Source organism: Salvelinus fontinalis, chromosome 6 (assembly GCF_029448725.1).
Source record: "Salvelinus fontinalis isolate EN_2023a chromosome 6, ASM2944872v1, whole genome shotgun sequence".
Classification (NCBI taxonomy): domain Eukaryota; kingdom Metazoa; phylum Chordata; class Actinopteri; order Salmoniformes; family Salmonidae; genus Salvelinus; species Salvelinus fontinalis.
The window spans coordinates 5,627,688-5,655,571 of NC_074670.1; the positions used below are offsets into that span (position 1 = coordinate 5,627,688).

General features: G+C 46.3%; 1 protein-coding gene and 1 non-coding gene across 5 annotated transcripts in view; one reads left to right on the forward strand and one right to left on the reverse strand.

The window, feature by feature from the left end:
- Positions 1-4,231: 4,231 nt before the first annotated feature.
- On the reverse strand, positions 4,232-4,362 carry LOC129858738 (small Cajal body-specific RNA 14). The gene has a single exon (XR_008760091.1). It is a non-coding gene; the product is annotated as a small Cajal body-specific RNA 14 (non-coding RNA).
- Positions 4,363-4,811: 449 nt separating this feature from the next.
- map2k1 (mitogen-activated protein kinase kinase 1) overlaps positions 4,812-27,884 on the forward strand; it is a 99,001-nt gene continuing 75,928 nt past the window's right edge. For all 4 annotated transcript variants that reach the window (XM_055924623.1, XM_055924624.1, XM_055924625.1 and 1 more), the window contains exon 1: positions 4,812-5,253. In XM_055924623.1, the coding sequence (XP_055780598.1) occupies positions 5,171-5,253 (83 nt within the window). In that variant the 5' untranslated portion in view covers positions 4,812-5,170. The remainder of the gene's footprint in view (positions 5,254-27,884) is intronic.

A 27,884-nucleotide genomic window follows, 5' to 3' on the forward strand; every position in this document is an offset into this window, starting at 1 on the left:
TGTGTGTGAGGCGTATACTTTTGTTTCAAAGTAGATTTGTTTCAGACTACCAATAAACACTTTGTGTGACCATGATTTAGTCCACTGCAGTAAAAGGTCATAGATGGATTTTTAAGTCTTGAGACAATTGAGACATGGATTGTGTATGTGTGCCATTCACAGGGGGAATGGGCAAGACAAAAAAAAATTACGTGCCTTTGAACGAGGTTTGGTAGTAGGTGCGAGGCGCACCAGTTTGTGACAAGAACTGCAACGCTGCTGGGGTTTTCACTCTCAACAGTTTCCCGTGTGTTTCAAGAATGGTCCACCACCCAATGCACATCCAGCCAACTTGACACAACTGTGGGAAGCATTGGAGTCAACATGGGCCAGCATCCCTGTGGAATGCTTTCGACACCTTGTAGAGTCCCATGACCCGACGAATTGAGGCTGTTCTGAGGGGCAAAAGGCAACTCGATATTAGGAAGGTGTTCTTAATGTTTGTAATACTCAGTTCACTATTCTACAAAAGTTGTACACTAAATTGGGAAACGGGTGCCATTTTGGGAAGCAATCATATAAAACAGCCAGAATGAAATCATAAACCTGATATCTATACAGTGGTACAGTGAAACAGGCATCAGCCGTAACAGACACAGAGGAAGGACAGACAGAATGAAATCATAAACCTGATATCTATACAGTGGTACAGTGAAACAGGCATCAGCCGTAACAGACACAGAGGAAGGACAGACAGAATGAAATCGTAAACCTGATATCTATAGTGGTACAGTGGTACAGTGGTACAGTGAAACAGGCATCAGCCGTAACAGACACAGAGGAAGGACAGCCAGAATGAAATCATAAACCTGATATCTATACAGTGGTACAGTGAAACAGGCATCAGCCGTAACAGACACAGAGGAAGGACAGACAGAATGAAATCATAAACCTGATATCTATACAGTGGTACAGTGAAACAGGCATCAGCCGTAACAGACACAGAGGAAGGACAGCCAGAATGAAATCATAAACCTGATATCTATACAGTGGTACAGTGAAACAGGCATCAGCCGTAACAGACACAGAGGAAGGACAGACAGAATGAAATCATAAACCTGATATCTATACAGTGGTACAGTGAAACAGGCATCAGCCGTAACAGACACAGAGGAAGGACAGACAGAATGAAATCGTAAACCTGATATCTATAGTGGTACAGTGGTACAGTGGTACAGTGAAACAGGCATCAGCCGTAACAGACACAGAGGAAGGACAGCCAGAATGAAATCATAAACCTGATATCTATACAGTGGTACAGTGAAACAGGCATCAGCCGTAACAGACACAGAGGAAGGACAGACAGAATGAAATCATAAACCTGATATCTATACAGTGGTACAGTGAAACAGGCATCAGCCGTAACAGACACAGAGGAAGGACAGACAGAATGAAATCGTAAACCTGATATCTATAGTGGTACAGTGGTACAGTGAAACAGGCATCAGTCGTAACAGACACAGAGGAAGGACAGACAGAATGAAATCGTAAACCTGATATCTATAGTGGTACAGTGGTACAGTGGTACAGTGAAACAGGCATCAGCCGTAACAGACACAGAGGAAGGACAGACAGAATGAAATCGTAAACCTGATATCTATAGTGGTACAGTGGTACAGTGGTACAGTGAAACAGGCATCAGTCGTAACAGACACAGAGGAAGGACAGACAGAATGAAATCGTAAACCTGATATCTATAGTGGTACAGTGGTACAGTGGTACAGTGAAACAGGCATCAGTCGTAACAGACACAGAGGAAGGACAGACAGAATGAAATCATAAACCTGCTATCTATAGTGGTACAGTGGTACAGGCATCAGTCGTAACAGACACAGAGGAAGGACAGACAGAATGAAATCGTAAACCTGATATCTATAGTGGTACAGTGGTACAGTGAAACAGGCATCGGCCGTAACAGACACAGAGGAAGGACAGACAGAATGAAATCATAAACCTGAAATCTATAGTGGTACAGTGGTACAGTGGTACAGGCATCAGTCGTAACAGACACAGAGGAAGGACAGACAGAATGAAATCGTAAACCTGATATCTATAGTGGTACAGTGGTACAGGCATCAGTCGTAACAGACACAGAGGAAGGACAGACAGAATGAAATCGTAAACCTGATATCTATAGTGGTACAGTGGTACAGTGGTACAGTGAAACAGGCATCAGTCGTAACAGACACAGAGGAAGGACAGACAGAATGAAATCGTAAACCTGATATCTATAGTGGTACAGTGGTACAGTGGTACAGTGAAACAGGCATCAGTCGTAACAGACACAGAGGAAGGACAGACAGAATGAAATCGTAAACCTGATATCTATAGTGGTACAGTGGTACAGTGAAACAGGCATCAGTCGTAACAGACACAGAGGAAGGACAGACAGAATGAAATCGTAAACCTGATATCTATAGTGGTACAGTGGTACAGTGGTACAGTGAAACAGGCATCAGTCGTAACAGACACAGAGGAAGGACAGACAGAATGAAATCGTAAACCTGATATCTATAGTGGTACAGTGGTACAGTGGTACAGTGAAACAGGCATCAGTCGTAACAGACACAGAGGAAGGACAGACAGAATGAAATCGTAAACCTGATATCTATAGTGGTACAGTGGTACAGTGAAAAGCATGTCTTTAATGTGATCTTGTGAAGATGCCAAATAGCAGTATTATTGTATTATGTTTGACAAACAACTGATCAGTAGGCAGTAGTCAATATGTTGAGAAAGAATAGAAAATAATAGAAGAGAACAGAGTAGAATAGAACAGAATAGAGTAGAGAAAAATAGGACAGAGCAGAATAGAGAATAATAGAACAGAACAAAATAGAGAATAATAGAACAGAACAGAATAGAGAATAATAGAACAGAACAGAATAGAGAATAATAGAACAGAACAGAATAGAATAGAGAATAATAGAATAGAACAGAACAGCATAGAGAATAATAGAATAGAACAGAACAGAATAGAGAATAATAGAACAGAACAGAATAGAGAATAATAGAACAGAACAGAACAGAATAGAGAATAATAGAACAGAACAGAATAGAGAATAATAGAACAGAACAGAATAGAATAGAGAATAATAGAATAGAACAGAATAGAGAATAATAGAACAGAACAGAATAGAGAATAATAGAACAGAACAGAATAGAGAATAATAGAACAGAACAGAATAGAGAATAATAGAACAGAACAGAGCAGAATAGAGAATAATAGAACCGAACAGAATAGAGAATAATAGAACAGAACAGAATAGAGAATAATAGAACAGAACAGAATAGAGAATAATAGAACAGAACAGAATAGAGAATAATAGAACAGAACAGAACAGAATAGAGAATAATAGAACAGAACAGAATAGAGAATAATAGAACAGAACAGAATAGAGAATAATAGAACAGAACAGAGTAGAGAATAATAGAACAGAACAGAATAGAGAATAATAGAACAGAACAGAACAGAATAGAGAATAATAGAATAGAACAGAACAGAATAGAGAATAATAGAACAGAACAGAATAGAGAATCATAGAACAGAACAGAATAGAGAATAATAGAACACAATAGAGAATAATAGAATAGAACAGAACAGAATAGAGAATAATAGAACAGAACAGAATAGAGAATCATAGAACAGAACAGAATAGAGAATAATAGAACAGAGTAGATGTTATGGTATGTTTCTAAGTTATTGCGTACTTCCTTTCTGTGACAGAGTTACCTAAATTGGATAGAATATGAAAACGTCGCCATTGTACTTGTGCAACCAACCCTGTGAGAGAGAAACTACAGAGAAACGGGGGGCAGAGCAAATGGCTTGGAACAACAGCTTAATAACAGTAATGGCCTCTTATACGTTTCTGCGGCAGTGACCCAGAAGAGAAGTGTGAATGAAATCAGGGGATATCAAATGCCTCCTCGGATCCAGATGCTATATTTGTGCTCATGTCAATTTTACCCGTTGAACCATGAAGAAAAGAAGACAGAAGAAAGTGAAAAGGTGTGTAGGTAATTGAGACCTGCAGTTCTGTCCAAGTTTATTTTATTTATTTTCTCCATTAGATACAGATACAGTTGAAGTCGGAAGTTTACATACACCTTAGCCAAATATATTTCAACTTTTATTTCTGAACAGAGAGAGATTATTTAGCAAAACGAAATAAAAACTCTGAAAACATAGTTTGTGTGGAACCATCGCACAGGGATCCCAATAACTTGTTAAGTCCTGTCGGTGAGCACCAGTATCATTCTCCGTGGCGTCAAAGACAACAGCACACTGATTCAGTACTGCAGATTACACTGATCAACCACAATCAACGAGGTGCCGTGTTGGGATTTGAACCCGCGACTCTTAGGTTCAAAGGGCAGTGGCTTAACCACTGGTCCATCGAGAAACATTAGCAAATTCTTTGCCCCAATGAACTAAATACCCATCTCATCTAAGCCAGATATGAGGTTTTCACAAAGCAACAAAACAAGATAATTGAGTGAATGTTATGTCATTACGGATTAGATTAAAGTCACGCCTCTTATCATAATCAAGAATAGTTTGTTCAGCACGAAGCATAGACACACTTCTAACATGTCTGGGAAAAAACGGGATTTTCAACTAGGAAACATTTCATTTCTTGGCTTGAATTGGGTTAGTCTTGTCCAGAAATCCTATTATTCTGTTATTTTGTAGAGTTATTCACGTACAGTATGGTAATACCACTGTGGTCCAATAGAGGGCGCACTTCTCCACACTACACTGTCCGGAAGACCGGTGTAAATATTGGCGACGTAACATCTCACAAACCATTCTCCACCAGTGCATCTTCTCATTAACAAGTAGAGAGATATACAATAATCAACTATGTCTTTCAATGTCATCTAGTCTGTTCAGTAATCTAATATCTGATTATTTTTGCACAAATTCAGAGAATATCCGCGTGAATTAGCCTATAATTTCAATTGATTCACCTATCATTCGTGTGAGTTATTTAACCCCCACCGGATTTTCGGATTGTTTTTGACAGACAGCAAAGTAAACGGCAGAGCGTAACAACACCCCGGTTATTTTGTCTGATCGGGTTTATCGTTTTTTTTATAAACAAGTTAAAAGAGTGTGGAAGACAGGATGCAGAAGAGAAGAAAGCCTGAACCGATCCAACTCAACCCTATTCCCGATGGAAACACTATCAACGGCAGCGGTGCCGCGGAGTGAGTAGCCCGGTCTAGAGACAGGACTATCTGGATGCGGTGGCAATGATTGATGTCAATCATTTCTGTCCCCCATATTAGATATGTGAAATAGTAAAGTAATCTTTAGCCTAAATTTGTCCAATTTGTACTTTATTTGACTTGTATTAGATGGGTATAGTTTTGTGTTGTAATTATAGTCTTATTAGGGTATAAGCTAGCTAATGTTCCAATGTGATTATCACTTTCTCCTGTCTTATTGTGTGTGGAGGGGCAGGCAGACGCACTCAGAGCCATACATTAAGAGAGAAAAAAATATATATTGTAATGAAACAGGCAGGGAGCAGGTCTCGAACCCTCGACCTCCTAGCCCGAGGTCCGCCGCGCTATCGACTGTGCCGCAAAAGCATGCTCAAACGGCAGAGTCGATTTCCGCGCTTATAAACCCAGGGTTGTTACAATATATATAGCTTTGCTTGTTTGCGTCAGTGTGTTTACCATAGATGTTACAGGCTTTGGTTTTCAACTTATATTTCGAGGTTGGACGTTAGCACGTGGGGGTCCATCGATTGGCGTCACCTCATTAGTCAGTATGTGTTACACCTGTGCTGGTTGTCACCTCGTTAGTCAGTATGTGTTACACCTGTGCTGGTTGTCACCTCGTTAGTCAGTATGCGTTACACCTGGTTGGTCACCTCGTTAGTCAGTATGTGTTACACCTGTGCTGACGTGTCATCTCGTTAGTCAGTATGTGTTACACCTGTACTGGTTGTCACCTCGTTAGTCAGTATGTTACACCTGTACTGACTTGTCACCTCGTTAGTCAGTATGTGTTACACATGTACTGGTTGTCACCTCGTTAGTCAGTATGTGTTACACCTGTACTGACTTGTCACCTCGTTAGTCAGTATGTTACACCTGTACTGACTTGTCACCTCGTTAGTCAGTATGTGTTACACCTGTACTGACTTGTCACCTCGTTAGTCAGTATGTGTTACACCTGTACTGACTTGTCACCTCGTTAGTCAGTATGTTACACCTGTACTGACTTGTCACCTCGTTAGTCAGTATGTGTTACACATGTACTGGTTGTCACCTCGTTAGTCAGTATGTGTTACACCTGTACTGACTTGTCACCTCGTTAGTCAGTATGTTACACCTGTACTGACTTGTCACCTCGTTAGTCAGTATGTGTTACACCTGTACTGACTTGTCACCTCGTTAGTCAGTATGTGTTACACCTGTGCTGACTTGTCACCTCGTTAGTCAGTATGTGTTACACCTGTGCTGACTTGTCACCTCGTTAGTCAGTATGTGTTACACCTGTGCTGACTTGTCACCTCGTTAGTCAGTATGTTACACCTGTACTGGTTGTCACCTCGTTAGTCAGTATGTGTTACACCTGTACTGGTTGTCATCTCGTTAGTCAGTATGTGTTACACCTGTACTGACTTGTCATCTCGTTAGTCAGTATGTTACACCTGTACTGGCTTGTCATCTCGTTAGTCAGTATGTTACACCTGTACTGACTTGTCATCTCGTTAGTCAGTATGTTACACCTGTACTGACTTGTCATCTCGTTAGTCAGTATGTGTTACACCTGTACTGACTTGTCATCTCGTTAGTCAGTATGTGTTACACCTGTGCTGACTTGTCATCTCGTTAGTCAGTATGTTACACCTGTACTGACTTGTCATCTCGTTAGTCAGTATGTGTTACACCTGTACTGACTTGTCATCTCGTTAGTCAGTATGTGTTACACCTGTGCTGACTTGTCATCTCGTTAGTCAGTATGTTACACCTGTACTGACTTGTCATCTCGTTAGTCAGTATGTGTTACACCTGTGCTGACTTGTCATCTCGTTAGTCAGTATGTGTTACACCTGTGCTGACTTGTCATCTCGTTAGTCAGTATGTGTTACACCTGTGCTGACTTGTCATCTCGTTAGTCAGTATGTGTTACACCTGTGCTGACTTGTCATCTCGTTAGTCAGTATGTGTTACACCTGTGCTGACTTGTCATCTCGTTAGTCAGTATGTGTTACACCTGTACTGACTTGTCATCTCGTTAGTCAGTATGTGTTACACCTGTGCTGACTTGTCATCTCGTTAGTCAGTATGTGTTACACCTGTGCTGACTTGTCATCTCGTTAGTCAGTATGTGTTACACCTGTGCTGACTTGTCATCTCGTTAGTCAGTATGTGTTACACCTGTGCTGACTTGTCATCTCGTTAGTCAGTATGTGTTACACCTGTGCTGACTTGTCATCTCGTTAGTCAGTATGTTACACCTGTACTGACTTGTCATCTCGTTAGTCAGTATGTGTTACACCTGTACTGACTTGTCATCTCGTTAGTCAGTATGTGTTACACCTGTGCTGACTTGTCATCTCGTTAGTCAGTATGTTACACCTGTACTGACTTGTCATCTCGTTAGTCAGTATGTGTTACACCTGTACTGACTTGTCATCTCGTTAGTCAGTATGTGTTACACCTGTGCTGAAGTGTCATCTCATTAGTCAGTATGTGTTACACCTGTGCTGACGTGTCATCTCGTTAGTCAGTATGTTACACCTGTACTGACTTGTCATCTCATTAGTCAGTATGTGTTACACCTGTGCTGACTTGTCATCTCGTTAGTCAGTATGTTACACCTGTACTGACGTGTCATCTCGTTAGTCAGTATGTTACACCTGTACTGACGTATCATCTCGTTAGTCAGTATGTTACACCTGTACTGACGTGTCATCTCGTTAGTCAGTATGTTACACCTGTGCTGACTTGTCATCTCGTTAGTCAGTATGTTACACCTGTGCTGATGTGTCATCTCGTTAGTCAGTATGTTACACCTGTACTGACTTGTCATCTCGTTAGTCAGTATGTGTTACACCTGTACTGACTTGTCACCTCGTTAGTCAGTATGTTACACCTGTACTGACTTGTCACCTCGTTAGTCAGTATGTGTTACACCTGTACTGACTTGTCACCTCGTTAGTCAGTATGTGTTACACCTGTGCTGACTTGTCACCTCGTTAGTCAGTATGTGTTACACCTGTGCTGACTTGTCACCTCGTTAGTCAGTATGTGTTACACCTGTGCTGACTTGTCACCTCGTTAGTCAGTATGTTACACCTGTACTGGTTGTCACCTTGTTAGTCAGTATGTGTTACACCTGTACTGGTTGTCATCTCGTTAGTCAGTATGTGTTACACCTGTACTGACTTGTCATCTCGTTAGTCAGTATGTTACACCTGTACTGGCTTGTCATCTCGTTAGTCAGTATGTTACACCTGTACTGACTTGTCATCTCGTTAGTCAGTATGTTACACCTGTACTGACTTGTCACCTCGTTAGTCAGTATGTGTTACACCTGTACTGACTTGTCATCTCGTTAGTCAGTATGTGTTACACCTGTGCTGAAGTGTCATCTCATTAGTCAGTATGTGTTACACCTGTGCTGACGTGTCATCTCGTTAGTCAGTATGTTACACCTGTACTGACTTGTCATCTCATTAGTCAGTATGTGTTACACCTGTGCTGACTTGTCATCTCGTTAGTCAGTATGTTACACCTGTACTGACGTGTCATCTCGTTAGTCAGTATGTTACACCTGTACTGACGTGTCATCTCGTTAGTCAGTATGTTACACCTGTGCTGACTTGTCATCTCGTTAGTCAGTATGTTACACCTGTGCTGATGTGTCATCTCGTTAGTCAGTATGTTACACCTGTACTGACTTGTCATCTCGTTAGTCAGTATGTTACACCTGTGCTGATGTGTCACCTCGTTAGTCAGTATGTTACACCTGTACTGACGTGTCATCTCGTTAGTCAGTATGTTACACCTGTGCTGACTTGTCATCTCGTTAGTCAGTATGTTACACCTGTGCTGATGTGTCATCTCGTTAGTCAGTATGTTACACCTGTACTGACTTGTCATCTCGTTAGTCAGTATGTTACACCTGTACTGACTTGTCATCTCGTTAGTCAGTATGTTACACCTGTACTGACTTGTCATCTCGTTAGTCAGTATGTTACACCTGTACTGACTTGTCATCTCGTTAGTCAGTATGTTACACCTGTACTGACTTGTCACCTCGTTAGTCAGTATGTGTTACACCTGTGCTGACGTGTCACCTCGTTAGTCAGTATGTTACACCTGTACTGACTTGTCATCTCGTTAGTCAGTATGTTACACCTGTGCTGATGTGTCATCTCGTTAGTCAGTATGTTACACCTGTACTGACTTGTCATCTCGTTAGTCAGTATGTTACACCTGTACTGACTTGTCATCTCGTTAGTCAGTATGTGTTACACCTGTGCTGAAGTGTCATCTCATTAGTCAGTATGTGTTACACCTGTGCTGACGTGTCATCTCGTTAGTCAGTATGTTACACCTGTACTGACTTGTCATCTCATTAGTCAGTATGTGTTACACCTGTGCTGACTTGTCATCTCGTTAGTCAGTATGTTACACCTGTACTGACGTGTCATCTCGTTAGTCAGTATGTTACACCTGTACTGACGTGTCATCTCGTTAGTCAGTATGTTACACCTGTGCTGACTTGTCATCTCGTTAGTCAGTATGTTACACCTGTGCTGATGTGTCATCTCGTTAGTCAGTATGTTACACCTGTACTGACTTGTCATCTCGTTAGTCAGTATGTTACACCTGTGCTGATGTGTCATCTCGTTAGTCAGTATGTTACACCTGTACTGACTTGTCATCTCGTTAGTCAGTATGTGTTACACCTGTGCTGACGTGTCACCTCGTTAGTCAGTATGTTACACCTGTGCTGATGTGTCATCTCGTTAGTCAGTATGTTACACCTGTACTGACTTGTCATCTCGTTAGTCAGTATGTTACACCTGTGCTGATGTGTCATCTCGTTAGTCAGTATGTTACACCTGTACTGACTTGTCATCTCGTTAGTCAGTATGTTACACCTGTGCTGATGTGTCATCTCGTTAGTCAGTATGTTACACCTGTGCTGATGTGTCACCTCGTTAGTCAGTATGTTACACCTGTGCTGATGTGTCACCTCGTTAGTCAGTATGTTACACCTGTGCTGACTTGTCATCTCATTAGTCAGTATGTGTTACACCTGTCCGGTCTTGTCATCTCGTCAGTCAGAAGGTGTTTTTAACGGCTGGCCCAGTGTTCCAGTTGTTTTGAGAGATGTGGAGGGTTAACACCTTTTGTTGGCGCTCTCTATTTGATTGATTTAAAAAAACGATCCCTTTATCTGATTGTCTGTGTCTTGTTAAGTTTGGTGTGGGGTTTTTTCATTTTGTTTGCCTCTTCTTGGGCAAATGTATCAAGTTTAGCTCTTGGTGAGTGTCTTTTATGTTCCAGTTGTTTCTCGTCAACACCCCCATAAAGTGTCTTTCAGAACCCCGCCTATAATCCCCACCTGTTATGTTTTGGTTGTTGTCAGTGACTCTTTGTTAGTTCCCACTTCTGCTTAAGCGAACATTTTTTGATTTCTTGCTGGGGGAATGTAACAAAATTGGGGGGGCTCGTCTGAGATCTCGTCTCCCATCAGTAGGGTCGTGTCTCTAGTCACCTCTGCAGTGTTCAGAAGACACTTTTGATTCTGTCACTGACATCCACCCTGTGGGGGTATAAGATTGGAATCATTTTGAAAGTTGCATAAACACACAGACCCCCCCCCCCCCCATCCATAAAAGCCATGGACTTTAAGTTGGAAGCATTAGTGGAAAACCCCTACATGGGAGATGCTAGATAAATGTACGAAGGCGAAACCTGTGGCTGTGCATATTTCATGGAGGCTCGTCACAACATTAGCTCACTGAGATACATTAGTATGGAACATGTTAAGAGGGCGATACTGATCATCTATTATTGAGAAGAGAATTGTATTGTATCCACTGTTTGTCCACCGTGTCTCCTAGAGGTCTGAACCAGGAGGTTGATACCAGACCGTTTGTCCACCGTGTCTCCTAGAGGTCTGAACCAGGAGGGTGATATCAGACCGTTTGTCCACCGTGTCTCCTAGAGGTCTGAACCAGGAGGGTGATATCAGACCGTGTGTCCACCGTGTCTCCTAGAGGTCTGAACCAGGAGGGTGATATCAGACCGTTTGTCCACCGTGTCTCCTAGAGGTCTGAACCAGGAGGGTGATATCAGACCGTTTGTCCACCGTGTCTCCTAGAGGTCTAAACCAGGAGGGTGATATCAGACCGTTTGTCCACCGTGTCTCCTAGAGGTCTGAACCAGGTTGATACCAGACCGTTTGTCCACCGTGTCTCCTAGAGGTCTGAACCAGGAGGGTGATATCAGACCGTTTGTCCACCGTGTCTCCTAGAGGTCTGAACCAGGAGGTTGATACCAGACCGTTTGTCCACCGTGTCTCCTAGAGGTCTGAACCAGGAGGTTGATACCAGACCGTTTGTCCACCGTGTCTCCTAGAGGTCTGAACCAGGTTGATACCAGACCGTTTGTCCACCGTGTCTCCTAGAGGTCTGAACCAGGAGGTTGATACCAGACCGTTTGTCCACCGTGTCTCCTAGAGGTCTGAACCAGGAGGGTGATATCAGACCGTTTGTCCACCGTGTCTCCTAGAGGTCTGAACCAGGAGGGTGATATCAGACCGTGTGTCCACCGTGTCTCCTAGAGGTCTGAACCAGGAGGGTGATATCAGACCGTTTGTCCACCGTGTCTCCTAGAGGTCTGAACCAGGAGGGTGATATCAGACCGTTTGTCCACCGTGTCTCCTAGAGGTCTAAACCAGGAGGGTGATATCAGACCGTTTGTCCACCGTGTCTCCTAGAGGTCTGAACCAGGTTGATACCAGACCGTTTGTCCACCGTGTCTCCTAGAGGTCTGAACCAGGAGGGTGATATCAGACCGTTTGTCCACCGTGTCTCCTAGAGGTCTGAACCAGGAGGTTGATACCAGACCGTTTGTCCACCGTGTCTCCTAGAGGTCTGAACCAGGAGGTTGATACCAGACCGTTTGTCCACCGTGTCTCCTAGAGGTCTGAACCAGGTTGATACCAGACCGTTTGTCCACCGTGTCTCCTAGAGGTCTGAACCAGGAGGTTGATACCAGACCGTTTGTCCACCGTGTCTCCTAGAGGTCTGAACCAGGAGGGTGATATCAGACCGTTTGTCCACCGTGTCTCCTAGAGGTCTGAACCAGGAGGTTGATACCAGACCGTTTGTCCACCGTGTCTCCTAGAGGTCTGAACCAGGAGGTTGGTATCAGACCGTTTGTCCACCGTGTCTCCTAGAGGTCTGAACCAGGAGGTTGATACCAGACCGTGTGTCCACCGTGTCTCCTAGAGGTCTGAACCGGGAGGTTGATACCAGACCGTGTGTCCACCGTGTCTCCTAGAGGTCTGAACCGGGAGGTTGATACCAGACCGTTTGTCCACCGTGTCTCCTAGAGGTCTGAACCAGGAGGTTGATACCAGACCGTTTGTCCACCGTGTCTCCTAGAGGTCTGAACCAGGAGGATGGTATCAGACCGTTTGTCCACCGTGTCCCCTAGAGGTCTGAACCAGGAGGCTGATACCAGACCGTTTGTCCACCGTGTCTCCTAGAGGTCTGAACCAGGTTGATACCAGACCGTTTGTCCACCGTGTCTCCTAGAGGTCTGAACCAGGAGGTTGATACCAGACCGTTTGTCCACCGTGTCTCCTAGAGGTCTGAACCAGGAGGTTGATACCAGACCGTTTGTCCACCGTGTCTCCTAGAGGTCTGAACCAGGAGGTTGATACCAGACCGTTTGTCCACCGTGTCTCCTAGAGGTCTGAACCAGGAGGTTGATACCAGACCGTTTGTCCACCGTGTCTCCTAGAGGTCTGAACCAGGTTGATACCAGACCGTTTGTCCACCGTGTCTCCTAGAGGTCTGAACCAGGAGGTTGATACCAGACCGTTTGTCCACCGTGTCTCCTAGAGGTCTGAACCAGGAGGTTGATACCAGACCGTTTGTCCACCGTGTCTCCTAGAGGTCTGAACCAGGAGGTTGATATCAGACCGTTTGTCCACCGTGTCTCCTAGAGGTCTGAACCAGGAGGTTGATACCAGACCGTTTGTCCACCGTGTCTCCTAGAGGTCTGAACCAGGAGGTTGATACCAGACCGTTTGTCCACCGTGTCTCCTAGAGGTCTGAACCAGGAGGTTGATACCAGACCGTTTGTCCACCGTGTCTCCTAGAGGTCTGAACCAGGTTGATACCAGACCGTTTGTCCACCGTGTCCCCTAGAGGTCTGAACCAGGAGGTTGATACCAGACCGTTTGTCCACCGTGTCTCCTAGAGGTCTGAACCAGGAGGTTGATACCAGACCGTTTGTCCACCGTGTCTCCTAGAGGTCTGAACCAGGAGGTTGATATCAGACCGTTTGTCCACCATGTCTCCTAGAGGTCTGAACCAGGAGGTTGGTATCAGACCGTTTGTCCACCGTGTCTCCTAGAGGTCTGAACCAGGAGGTTGATACCAGACCGTTTGTCCACCGTGTCTCCTAGAGGTCTGAACCAGGTTGATACCAGACCGTTTGTCCACCGTGTCTCCTAGAGGTCTGAACCAGGAGGTTGATACCAGACCGTTTGTCCACCGTGTCTCCTAGAGGTCTGAACCAGGTTGATACCAGACCGTTTGTCCACCGTGTCCCCTAGAGGTCTGAACCAGGAGGTTGATACCAGACCGTTTGTCCACCGTGTCTCCTAGAGGTCTGAACCAGGAGGTTGATACCAGACCGTTTGTCCACCGTGTCTCCTAGAGGTCTGAACCAGGAGGTTGATACCAGACCGTTTGTCCACCGTGTCTCCTAGAGGTCTGAACCAGGAGGTTGATATCAGACCGTTTGTCCACCATGTCTCCTAGAGGTCTGAACCAGGAGGTTGGTATCAGACCGTTTGTCCACCGTGTCTCCTAGAGGTCTGAACCAGGAGGTTGATACCAGACCGTTTGTCCACCGTGTCTCCTAGAGGTCTGAACCAGGTTGATACCAGACCGTTTGTCCACCGTGTCTCCTAGAGGTCTGAACCAGGTTGATACCAGACCGTTTGTCCACCGTGTCTCCTAGAGGTCTGATATCACATAGTGGTTAGAGTGTAGAGGTGGCAGGTAGCCTAGTGGTTAGAGTGTAGAGGAGGCAGGTAGCCTAGTGGTTAGAGTGTAGAGGAGGCAGGTAGCCTAGTGGTTAGAGCGTTGGGACAAGTAACCGAAAGGTTGCTAGATTGAATCCCCACGGTGACGAGTTAAAAAAAATCTGTCGTTCTGCCCCTGAACAAGGTACGGGCTCGGGAGAGACGAAGGTCGAAAGCCACGCGTCCTCTGAAGCACAACCCAACCAAGCCGCACTGCTTCTTAACACAGCGCGCCTCCAACCCGGAAGCCAGCCGCACCAATGTGTCGGAGGAAACACTGTGCACCTGGCCCCCTCGGTTAGCGCACACTGCGCCCGGCCCGCCACAGGAGTCGCTGGTGCGCGAGGAGACAAGGACATCCCTACCGGCCAAACCCTCCCTAACCCAGGACGACACTAGGCCAATTGTACTTCGCCCCACGGACCTCCCGGTCGCGGCCGGCTGCGACAGAACCTGGGCGCGAACCCAGAGTCTCTGGTAAGAATTAGTTCTTTAACTGACTTGCTCAGTAAAATAAAGGTACAATAACAATTCAAAAAACGTTGTCAATAAAGCAGTGAATTGGCAGCTTTGAAAGTGTGCGGACCTTCTTAACCAGTTTCTCTACCATCAGCCACTTATTTCCCCGAGGCAATTCCACTGACGAAAATCCCGGCTCACAGTATTGTTTAAGGCACTACTAGCGATAGTCAATGTTTGGACTATCGCTAGTAGTGCAATCAAACCAAGGTTTGAATTTCATGTCAGAGGTCTTCCAGGAAGTACTACAACAGTTGTGTGTAACCCATTGCTCCTTTAGTGCCCAGAGTCTCAAGGTGCTCTTGAGAGATTTCATCAGACTTTGAAGTCTACGTTGAGAGCTTACTGCTTTGAGTTTGAGAAAGACTTGGATGAAAGGGTCTTGTGCTGTTTGCAACACTGGAGCTTGTTCAAATATTTTTCGGTTTTAATCCGAATTAGCTTGTGCTTGGACGTCATGTCAGATTTTGAGCTTGCCGAGAGAGAGGTTATTGCATGCTAACACCTTATTAAACACAAAAATACATCTGTTGGAGCACGGTAGCTCTTTTTGATAAAGAATTGCATTGCGTCTGTAAGTTTGCCAGTGAGAATCTGGAGAAGGCGCAAAACGAAAAGGAAAAGTTTGGTACGATCGAAAGGCCCAAAGCTGCACTTTCGATGTGGGTGACCAAGTCCTGGTTTTGTTTCCTGTTTCGGGGTCGTTTTTAAAGGTTCTTGCCCCATAGTGAAAAAAGAAATGGTAATCTGGATTACGTCATCGCAACACCGGAGTGCCGTCGTGGTATCGGCTTGGCAACAACTGACAAGAATTCTCTTGGGAATACATTCTGGGTTATTGTGATGTCATTCTGAGGTATTGTGATGTCATTCTGGGGTATTGTGATGTCATTCTGGGGTATTGTGATGTCATTCTGGGTTATTAATATCGTCGGCATTTGATTGTAAGGAATTCTAGGCCGGGTGAACAGAAGGACTTGAGTTCCTGTATGTTGTTATGAATATATTTATATTATATTTATTATTTATATTTAAGTCATTTAGCAGACGCTCTTATCCAGAGCGACTTACAAATTGGAAAGTTCATACATATTCATCCTGGCCCCCCCGTGGGAATTGAACCCTGGTCCCCCCGTGGGAATTGAACCCACAACCCTGGCGTTGCAAGCGCCATGCTCTACCAACTGAGCCACACGGGAATACACCATGAGTTGTTAATCATGAAACATACACCTCCGCCCTTCCTCTTCCCAGAGAGATGTTTATTTCTGTCGGCGCGATGAATGAAGACTCCCGGTAGCTGTACTGACTCTGACAATATATCCCGAGAGAGCCATGTTTCTGTGAAACAGAGAATGTTACAATCTCTGATGTCTCTCTCTGGAAAGCAACCCTTGCCCTAATTTCGTCTACCTTGTTGTCAAAAAAGACTGAACATTGGCGAGTAATATACTGTGAAGCGGTGGGTGGTGTGCCTTCGATGTCCTGACCAGGAGACCCCTCCGTCTACCTCTCCCGCAGCGACTTTGTTTTGGGTCGGCGTCTGGGATTAGATCCAATGTCCTGGGTGGTGGTGCGAACAAAGATCCTCTTCGGGGAAAGTCGTATTCCTGATCGAAATGTTGGTAAATTGACATCGCTCTAAAAATCCAATAGTTCTACCTGACTCTAGGTAATAAACACTTAAGATTTTCTGGGCTAACAACGTAAGAAATAAAACATAAAAAAAATACTGCGTAGTTTCCTAAGGACTAGAAGCGAGGCGACCATCTCTGTCGGTGCCATCTTGCCATCACTCACCCTACATGAGAACCTCATGCGCCCTTATCCAGGTATGTTGATAATAGAATGTTGAATAGGCCTGGCCTAGCTACTCAACTGTGCTCAAACGTTTGTAACATTGTTTGACCTTGCTACCAAACATTGACTTTGATGTTACCAATGTGGGAAGGTTATGATTTCTGACAAAATTATGTTTGATGTAAAGTTGGAAAATATCTTTTAGTTTAGTTGGTTGGCATGCTTTCTGAATCCACACTGAGTTTCGGGCTTCTTCTTCTATGGTATATTGGTAATCGCACAATTTAATGTGCATCCCGCCAACTACTGTGCGTGACGGAAACAGGACCCCCCTCCAAAAATAAACGACCAAAAATGTATAAATTCACGTAACTACATCAAACAACTTTTCTGTTAAAAAAAATACAACAGATCTGATCCCTACCCTAACCCTGGGCAACCTGGGAGGACTGGTCTTCCGGCGCCAATACCCCTTGCAAGTCTTAAGATGTAAAATCCCAAAAACCTTTTCTGCCAAAAATACTGTCCAGTTTCTTAGACTTCTTTGAGACTTGTGCCCTATAATAACTGTGGCAATGAACGCCACAAAATCCACCTTTTTTAACACACAGGGGGGATATCTTTCAACTGGCAGCAAACATTTAGTGTATCCGTCACCATATCTTCACTAGTATCAATTGTTTTCTCAATTATTTTATTTGTCTCCTCACAGGAGATTCAATTAACTGCTCCTAACTTTTTTTGCCACGTCGATCTCCTTCATTCTTACAGGGCCATATCCAGGAACTCGGGGAGCATGGTCCCCCACCTCAATCTCATTCACCCTTACAGGGTCAGATCCAGGAACTCGGGGAGCATGATCCCCCACCTCAATCTCCTTCATCCTTACAGGGTACTCCAGGAACTTGGGGAGCATGATCCCTCACGTTAATCTCCTTCATCCTTACAGGGCCAGATCAGGAACTCGGGGAACCCCCCCCCCACCCACCACAGGAACCCCCCCCCCCACCACAGGAACCCCCCCCCACCACAGGAACCCCCCCCCCCACCACAGGACCCCCCCCCCACCACAGGACCCCCCCCCACCACAGGAACCCCCCCCCCACCACAGGAACCCCCCCCCCCACCACAGGAACCCCCCCCCCACCACAGGAACCCCCCCCCACCACAGGAACCCCCCCCCCACCACAGGACCCCCCCCCACCACAGGAACCCCCCCCCCCCACCACAGGAACCTCCCCCCCCACCACAGGAACCCCCCCCCCACCACAGGAACCCCCCCCACCACAGGAACCCCCCCCCACCACAGATTCAACACCGTTGTCCTTCTACACACCGTTCTTCAATAAACTCTGTCCGTCTGCACTCGAAACATGGCCAAATCCTTTACAATTCTTACACTGCAGTGGGTTTGGGGACAAAAGCTCTTACAGCGTATCTTACATAACCAAGCTTCACATTCGTAGGTATTTGTTCTTTAGCAGAAAACAACAGGACCGACAGACTTTCTTCTTTTCCTCCAGTCACCCAGCGGGTCAGATGCCGGGGCACCAACCACACCGGGTATTCAACCTGGACACATCCGTCGTCACCCCTGTGACGACTCCTTTGGACGGGTGTCTCTACTTCACACATCTGAGCAATCTTTTTTTGCAGGTGCCATGACAACAACGATGACAACAACGATGACAACAACGATGACAACAACGATGACAACAACGATGACAACAACAATGACAACAACGATGACAACAACAATGACAACAACAATGACAACAACAATGACAACAACGATGACAACAACGATGACAACAACGATGACAACAACAATGACAACAACAATGACAACAACGATGACAACAACAATGACAACAACAATGACAACAACGATGACAACAACGATGACAACAACAATGACAACAACGATGACAACAACAATGACAACAACGATGACAACAACAATGACAACAAGATGAAGGAAGGAAAAAAAACGCACAAAAGGAAACCGCAAAATTTCAAAAAATCCCAAAAGCTCTGACGAAGGCCGTGTGGCCGATACGTAAAGCTCTGACGAAGGCCGTGTGGCCGATACGTAAAGCTCTGACGAAGGCCGTGTGGCCGATACGTAAAGCTCTGACGAAGGCCGTGTGGCCGATACGTAAAGCTCTGACGAAGGCCGTGTGGCCGATACGTAAAGCTTATTAAATATCGGTGATACTATCAAGAGCAGTGTGCGGTTTTTCCTTTTTACTTCATCTACTCCGAAGTTCAAAACACAAAACGTCTATCGTTCGGATTCTTTTTGAAGCTCACTGCAATCTTTCCTCTGTTCTTCAGAAAATACAATGAATCAGAATAAGACCGCTCGTGTTCACTCTGACTGACGCCACTTTTTCCAAGTACACACTACACAATTTTCGACACGTCAAACGGGTTCCCCCACATATGCATCTTTACTCAACAAAACGCATCCCAACAAGAAGCGATTCATTATCATTCATAAACGTATCCTCAACTCCCAATTTTAGCTCATTTCCTTTTTTGTTCCAGTTTTTTTTTGCTACTACTGTTGCCCACTCAGACCCATTCTTCTTCACCAACTTTGTTCGATGCTCGATTGGATCTCTGTACCTACTTCCGCCATCTTTCTCCCCCTGAGTTTGATGCTGAATCAACAAGAAGATGAAACTCGCGTCACCACTACAGTTGACCAATCACGGACGAAGGGGCGTAGACTTCGACTCTGTACGCTGTAGCGTTAAGATTTCCCCTCACTGGAACTAAGGGGCCCAGATCATTATTCCTCATCCACCAAACTTTACAGTTGGCACTATGCATTGGGGCAGATAGCGTTCTCATGGCATCTGCCAAACCCAGATTCAGACTGCCAGATGGTGAAGCGTGATTCATCACTCCAGAGAACGCGTTTCCACTGCTCCAGAGTCCAATGGCGGCGAGCTTTACACCACTCCAGCTTTCGCTTGGCATTGCTCATGGTGATGTTAGGCTTGTGTGCCCATTTCATGAAAACCCATTTCATGAAACTCCCTGCGAACAGTACTTGTGCTGACGGGTCGACTCTAGCAGGGCAGAAATGTGATGAACTGACTTGTTGAAAAGGTGGCATCCTATGACGGTGCCACGTTGAAAGTCACTGAGCTCTTCAGTGAGGTCATTCTACCGCCGATGTTTGTCTATGGAGATTGCATGGATGCGTACTCGATGTTATACACCTGTCAGCAACGGGTGTGGCTGAAAATAGCCTGAATCCACTCATTTTAAGAGGTGTCCACATACTTTTGGTCATGTAGTGTATTATTATATTGTGTGTAGTGTATCCTCTCGAATACATTACATGTATATACTATCTGCACCATCAACTGTACTCAGTAGCATTTAGACGAGGCAGTGAGAGGCTGGCTGTACATGTTGGAGCTGTGACGTGTGAGTCTCATAGAAAGGCTATAATGTAGACATGCCAAATTGCACCCTCTTCGCTACATAGGTCACTCTGAAGTGGACAGAGTGCCATTTGAGATGCATAATGTGATGTCGTCTTCCAGAACAGTCCACTGACTGGATGTCCTTGGGCTTTGTGGGTGGAATACAGAAGGCCTGAGTCACGTTGCCTGCTCCAAGTTCCTCATCACTTTAGTGTGTGGGCTGCGGTGTTCCAGCTATTGTTGGTCCCTCCCACGCCTCTCCTTGTCAAGTGTTACTTTGCTCCTCTCCCCTGCCGTCTCCTCGTCCACCCTCTCTTCTCCTTTCCTCTCCTGCCATCTCCTCTCCTTCCCTCTCCTCTCATCCTCTCTCCTACCCTCCCCTCTCCCCTCCTCTTCTATCCTCTGCCCTTCACCTCTCCTCTCGTCCTCTCCCCTACCATACCCTCTCCTTTCCCCTTCTTCTCCTTTCCTCTCCTTCCCTCTCCTCTCATCCTCTCTCCTACCCTCCCCTCTCCCCTCCTCTTCTATCCTCTGCCCTTCACCTCTCCTCCTCTCCCGTCTCCTTTCTCCTCTCCTCTCGTCCTCTCCCCTACCATACCCTCTCCTCTCCTCCCTTCCCCTTTCCTCTCTACTCCTCTCCTCTCGTCCTCTCCCCTACCATACCCTCTCCTTTCCCCTGCTTCTCCTTTCCTCTCCTCCCTTCCCCTTTCCTCTCTACTCCTCTCCTCTCGTCCTCTCCCCTACCATACCCTCTCCTTTCCCCTGCTTCTCCTTTCCTCTCCTCCCCTCCCCTTTCCTCTCTACTCCTCTCCTCTCGTCCTCTCCCCTACCATACCCTCTCCTTTCCCCTGCTTCTCCTTTCCTCTCCTCCCCTCTCCTTTCCCCTGCTTCTCCTCTCCTCTCCTCCCCTCCCCTTTCCTCTCTACTCCTCTCCTCTCGTCCTCTCCCCTACCATACCCTCTCCTTTCCCCTGCTTCTCCTTTCCTCTCCTCCCCTCCCCTTTCCTCTCTACTCCTCTCCTCTCGTCCTCTCCCCTACCATACCCTCTCCTTTCCCCTGCTTCTCCTTTCCTCTCCTCCCCTCCCCTTTCCTCTCTACTCCTCTCCTCTCGTCCTCTCCCCTACCATACCCTCTCCTTTCCCCTGCTTCTCCTTTCCTCTCCTCCCCTCCCCTTTCCTCTCTACTCCTCTCCTCTCGTCCTCTCCCCTACCATACCCTCTCCTTTCCCCTGCTTCTCCTTTCCTCTCCTCCCCTCTCCTTTCCCCTGCTTCTCCTCTCCTCTCCTCCCCTCCCCTTTTCTCTCTACTCCTCTCCTCTCGTCCTCTCCCCTACCATACCCTCTCCTTTCCCCTGCTTCTCCTTTCCTCTCCTCCCCTCCCCTTTCCTCTCTACTCCTCTCCTCTCGTCCTCTCCCCTACCATACCCTCTCCTTTCCCCTGCTTCTCCTTTCCTCTCCTCCCCTCCCCTTTCCTCTCTACTCCTCTCCTCTCGTCCTCTCCCCTACCATACCCTCTCCTTTCCCCTGCTTCTCCTTTCCTCTCCTCCCCTCCCCTTTCCTCTCTACTCCTCTCCTCTCGTCCTCTCCCCTACCATACCCTCTCCTTTCCCCTGCTTCTCCTTTCCTCTCCTCCCCTCCCCTTTCCTCTCTACTCCTCTCCTCTCGTCCTCTCCCCTACCATACCCTCTCCTCTCCTCCCTTCCCCTTTCCTCTCTACTCCTCTCCTCTCGTCCTCTCCCCTACCATACCCTCTCCTCTCCTCCCCTCCCCTCTCCTCTCCTCCCTTCCCCTTTCCTCTCTACTCCTCTCCTCTCGTCCTCTCCCCTACCATACCCTCTCCTCTCCTCCCCTCCCCTCTCCTCTCTACTCCTCCCCTCTCTTCCCCTCCTATCTCCACTCTTCTTATCTCCCGTCTTCTCCTCTCTAAATGAGGAGCTAAGCTCTAGGCTGAACATCCTGTGTGTGTGTGTGTGTGTGTGTGTGTGTGTGTGTGTGTGTGTGTGTGTGTGTTCCTGCTTGTTCCTGCCTATCTCATTCTAGTACCTCTCCAATTACTGAGTGGTGCTATAGCTAATTAGCTGTCCCGGAGACATGAAAGACCATCATATTATTTTCACACTATGACTACATTTGAATTCAAGCGGAGAAAAGAAGAGCAGCTTTCACACTGATGAGAAACTGATTTAGCATCTAAACAGATGAAGAAGCTGCTTTTAGCTGTGGGTCAGTGAGTAGAGTTGTTAGAACATGGAACCACAGTAGGGCTGTTAGAACATGGAACCACAGTAGAGTTGTTAGAACATGGAACCACAGTAGGGCTGTTAGAACATGGAACCACAGTAGGGTTGTTAGAACATGGAACCACAGTAGGGCTGTTAGAACATGGAACCACAGTAGGGTTGTTGGAACATGGAACCACAGTAGGGTTGTTGGAACATGGAACCACAGTAGAGTCGCTAGAACATGGAACCAAAGTAGAGTCGTTAGAACATGGAACCACAGTATAGTCGTTAGAACATGGAACCACAGTAGAGTCGTTAGAACATGGAACCACAGTAGAGTCGTTAGAACATGGAACATGGAACCACAGTAGGGTTGTTAGAACATGGAACCACAGTAGGGTTGTTAGAACATGGAACCCACAGTAGAGTCGTTAGAACATGGAACCACAGTAGAGTCGTTAGAACATGGAACCCACAGCAGAGTCGTTAGAACATGGAACCCACAGCAGAGTCGTTAGAACATGGAACCACAGTAGGGTTGTTGGAACATGGAACCACAGTAGGGTTGTTGGAACATGGAACCACAGTAGAGTCGCTAGAACATGGAACCAAAGTAGAGTCGTTAGAACATGGAACCACAGTATAGTCGTTAGAACATGGAACCACAGTAGAGTCGTTAGAACATGGAACCACAGTAGAGTCGTTAGAACATGGAACATGGAACCACAGTAGGGTTGTTAGAACATGGAACCACAGTAGGGTTGTTGGAACATGGAACCAAAGTAGAGTCGTTAGAACATGGAACCACAGTAGGGTTGTTAGAACATGGAACCCACAGTAGAGTCGTTAGAACATGGAACCCACAGTAGAGTCGTTAGAACATGGAACCCACAGCAGAGTCGTTAGAACATGGAACCACAGTAGGGTTGTTAGAACATGGAACCCACAGTAGAGTCGTTAGAACATGGAACCCACAGTAGAGTCGTTAGAACATGGAACCCACAGTAGGGTCGTTAGAACATGGAACCACAGTAGGGTTGTTAGAACATGGAACCACAGTAGGATTGAGTAAAACCAGATCGTGACTCCAAATTGTTATAGAAATTCTACACAGGGACTCTCGAAGTCTATATTAAATAAATCACTCTTTATTAACAGTAAACTGGAGAGTTGAAAGTCAAACTTAGATGCATAAAGTACCAGTCTGAAGTGAGCTCTTCCAGGCAGTCTCATTAGTTCTCTTATATGCTGCTTAAACATACTAGCTACATAGAACATGGTTCACAGGGTTGGTTCCTGCGTGTGTCTGGCACCGTCTCCTATCTTAACGTATAGAACATATTCACACAATAAAATGTCCTTCACAAGACCTAAAGAGTCTGACTACAGACCTAATGAGTCTGACTACAGACCTAAAGAGTCTGACTACAGACCTAAAGAGCCTGACTACAGAGATAAAGAGTCTGACTACCGACCTAAAGAGTCTGACTACAGAGATAAAGAGTCTGACTACCGACCTAAAGAGTCTGACTACCGACCTAAAGAGTCTGACTACAGACCTAAAATGTCTGACTACAGACCTAAAATGTCTGACTACAGAGATAGACCTAAAGAGTCTGACTACAGACCTAATGAGTCTGACTACAGAGATAAAGAGTCTGACTACAGACCTAATGAGTCTGACTACAGACCTAAAGAGTCTGACTACAGAGATAAAGTGTCTGACTACAGAGATAAAGAGTCTGACTACAGACCTAAAGAGTCTGACTACAGACCTAAAGAGTCTGACTACAGACCTAAAGAGTCTGACTACAGAGATAGACCTAAAGAGTCTGACTACAGACCTAATGAGTCTGACTACAGAGATAAAGAGTCTGACTACAGACCTAATGAGTCTGACTACAGACCTATAGAGTCTGACTACAGACCTAAAGAGTCTGACTACAGAGATAGACCTAAAGAGTCTGACTACAGACCTAATGAGTCTGACTACAGAGATAAAGAGTCTGACTACAGACCTAATGAGTCTGACTACAGACCTAAAGAGTCTGACTACAGAGATAAAGTGTCTGACTACAGAGATAAAGAGTCTGACTACAGACCTAAAGAGTCTGACTACAGACCTAAAGAGTCTGACTACAGAGATAAAGAGTCTGACTACAGACCTAAAGAGTCTGACTACAGAGATAAAGAGTCTGACTACAGACCTAATGAGTCTGACTACAGAGATAAAGAGTCTGACTACAGACCTAAAGAGTCTGACTACCGACCTAAAGAGTCTGACTACAGACCTAATGAGTCTGACTACAGAGATAAAGAGTCTGACTACAGAGATAAAGAGTCTGACTACAGACCTAAAGAGTCTGACTACAGAGATAAAGAGTCTGACTAGCTGTATCAGCGTTGTCTAGTTGTAACTGGAAACCTAGCTGTACCGGTGTTGTCTAGTTCTGTAGAGAGGGAAGGAGAAGAGCAGGTCAGTTACATGTGTAAACTGTAGATAGAATTTGTACCTAGTTAAGATTCCTGAAATACCACAGAGATACAGATATAATCTAAACTGGGTGGTCCGAGCCCTGAATGCTGATTGGCTGACAGCCGTGGTAAATCCGACCGTATACCAAGGGTATGATAAAATATGTATTACCACTGCTCTAATTACGTTGGTAACCAGCTTATAATGGCAATAAAGCACTTCGGGGGGGGGTTGTGGTATATGGCCAATATACCACGGCTAAGGGCTGTTCTTAGGCACGACACAACGCGGAGTGCCTGGACCCAGCCCTTAGCTGTGGTATATTGGCCATATACCACAACCCCCCCGGGTCATATTGCTTAATTAATAGTAATATTATTGTTATAATTCCTGTGTGGTCTGACTTGTTCTCTCAGGTAGCCTAGCGATTTAAGAGCGTTGGGTCAGTAACCGAAAAAAAAGTTGCTGGTTTGAATCCCCGAGCCGGCAAGGTGGGAAAATACCTGCTGTTCTTCCCGGTGGTTAGCCAATGACGTGGATTGAAGCAGCCCCCCCCCCCCCCCCCCACCCCCCCTCTCTGATTCAGAGGGTTAAATGCGGAAGACATTGTGCATTCCATTCTGCAACTGACTAGATATCCCTGTGACACTGGGATGTGCAGGGTACTGAAAGAGGAGGGATGGACTAGAATGAGAATTGGAGGAGAATACTGTTGGAGGGGAGGAAGAGGAGGAGAGGAAGAGGAGGAGAATACGGTTGGAGGAGAGGAAGAGGAGGAGAATACTGTTGGAGGAGAGGAAGAGGAGGAGAATGCTGTTGGAGAGGAAGAGGAGGAGAATACTGTTGGAGGGGAAGAGGAGGAGAGGAAGAGGAGGAGAATACTGTTGGAGGGGAGGAAGAGGAGGAGAGGAAGAGGAGGAGAATGCTGTTGGAGAGGAAGAGGAGGAGAATACTGTTGGAGGGGAAGAGGAGGAGAGGAAGAGGAGGAGAATACTGTTGGAGGGGAGGAAGAGGAGGAGAATACTGTTGGAGGGGAGGAAGAGGAGGAGAGGAAGAGGAGGAGAATGCTGTTGGAGAGGAAGAGGAGGAGAATACTGTTGGAGGGGAAGAGGAGGAGAGGAAGAGGAGGAGAATACTGTTGGAGGGGAGGAAGAGGAGGAGAACACTGTTGGAGGGGAAGAGGAGGAGAACACTGTTGGAGGGGAAGAGGAGGAGAACACTGTTGGAGGGGAAGAGGAGGAGAGGAAGAGGACGAGAATACTGTTGGAGGGGAAGAGGAGGAGAGGAAGAGGAGGAGAATACTGTTGGCGGGGAAGAGGAGGAGAGGAATAGGAGAAGAATACTGTTGGAGGAGGAGGAGAGGAAGAGGAGAAGAATATTGTTGGAGGGGAAGAGGAGGAGGAGAGGAGGAGAATACTGTTGGCGGGGAAGAGGAGGAGAGGAAGAGGAGGAGAGGAGGAGCCTAGCTGGAGATCAGGCTGAGTTCATTCTGTAAATAAAGAGGAAAGGACATCCATCTCCATGACAACAGCAGAGCTATAGAGCTAGAGAGAGTTACATTCTACATTCTACGGCATTGTAGAATGCATGTTGGACACCTTACCTGGTAAAATAACGGATAAATAAATAAAATAAATTGTACATCGCCAATAATATAACATTTGAAAAGTCTATATTGGTGTATAAAATCGAGCACACAGCCATGCAATCTCCACAGCCTAACATTGTCAGTAGAGTGGCTTTACTGGTCTGGGGCTGTTTTTCATGGTTTTCAGGCCCCTTAATTCCAGTGAAGGGAAATCTTAACGCTACAGCATACAATGAAATTCTAGACAATTCTGTCTGTGTGGCAACAGCATGACAATGCGCCGTGCACAAAGCGAGGTCCATGTAACGATACTCTAAATCCTCCTCCTCCTCAGACGAGGAGAGGAGAGAGGGATCTGAAGACCAATATGCAGCGAGGTATGATGACATGATTTATTGATTTAAACAAAACACGACATAGACAGAAAACGAACTATACTTGAATAACTACAAAACAACAAACGACGTAGACGCACCTGAACATAAGAACTTACGTATAACGAAGAACGCATGAAAACAGGAACAGACTACATAAACCGAACAAACAAAACCGAAACAGTCCCATGTGGCGTAACATCACACAGACACAGGAGACAACCACCCACAAACAAACAGTGTGAAAACACCTACCTTAATATGGCTCTCAATCAGAGGAAATGAAAACCACCTGCCTCTAATTGAGAGCCATATCAGGTCACCCTTAAACCAACATAGAAACAGAAAACATAGACTGCCCACCCAAACTCACGTCCTGACCAGCTAACACATACACAAACTAACAGAAAACAGGTCAGGAACGTGACATAACCCCCCCCTCAAGGTGCGTACTCCGAACGCACCACCAAAAGTCTTGGGGAGGGTCTGGGTGGGCATCTGACCACGGTGGTGGCTCCGGCTCCGGACGCTGTCCCAATCCCACCATAATAAATCCCCGCTTCTGTGTCTTCCTCAAGGTGGCGACCCTCGCCACCGACCTTGGACTGGGAACCCTAGACATGGGTCCCGCTGGATTTAGGGGCCGCCCCGGACTGAGGGACGGCAGCTCCGGACTGAGGGACAACACCGGGACAAGGGGCAACACCGGGACAAGGGGCAGGTCCCCGGCTGATAAACTCTGGCAGATCCTGGCTGGCTGGCTCTGGCGGATCCTGGCTGGACGGCTCTGAAGGCTGGTCCTGGCTGGACGGCTCTGAAGGCTGATCCGGTCTGACGGAAGGCTCTGGCTGATCCGGTCTGGCGGAGGCTCTGGCTGATCCGGTCTGGCGGAAGGCTCTGGCTGATCCGGTCTGGCGGAAGGCTCTGGCTGATCCGGTCTGGCGGAAGGCTCTGGCTGATCCGGTCTGGCGGAAGGCTCTGGCTGATCCGGTCTGGCGGAAGGCTCTGGCTGATCCGGTCTGGCGGAAGGCTCTGGCGGCTCCTGTCTGGCTGACGGCTCTGTAGGCTCTTGGCAGACGGGCGGCTCTGTAGGCTCTTGGCAGACGGGCGGCTT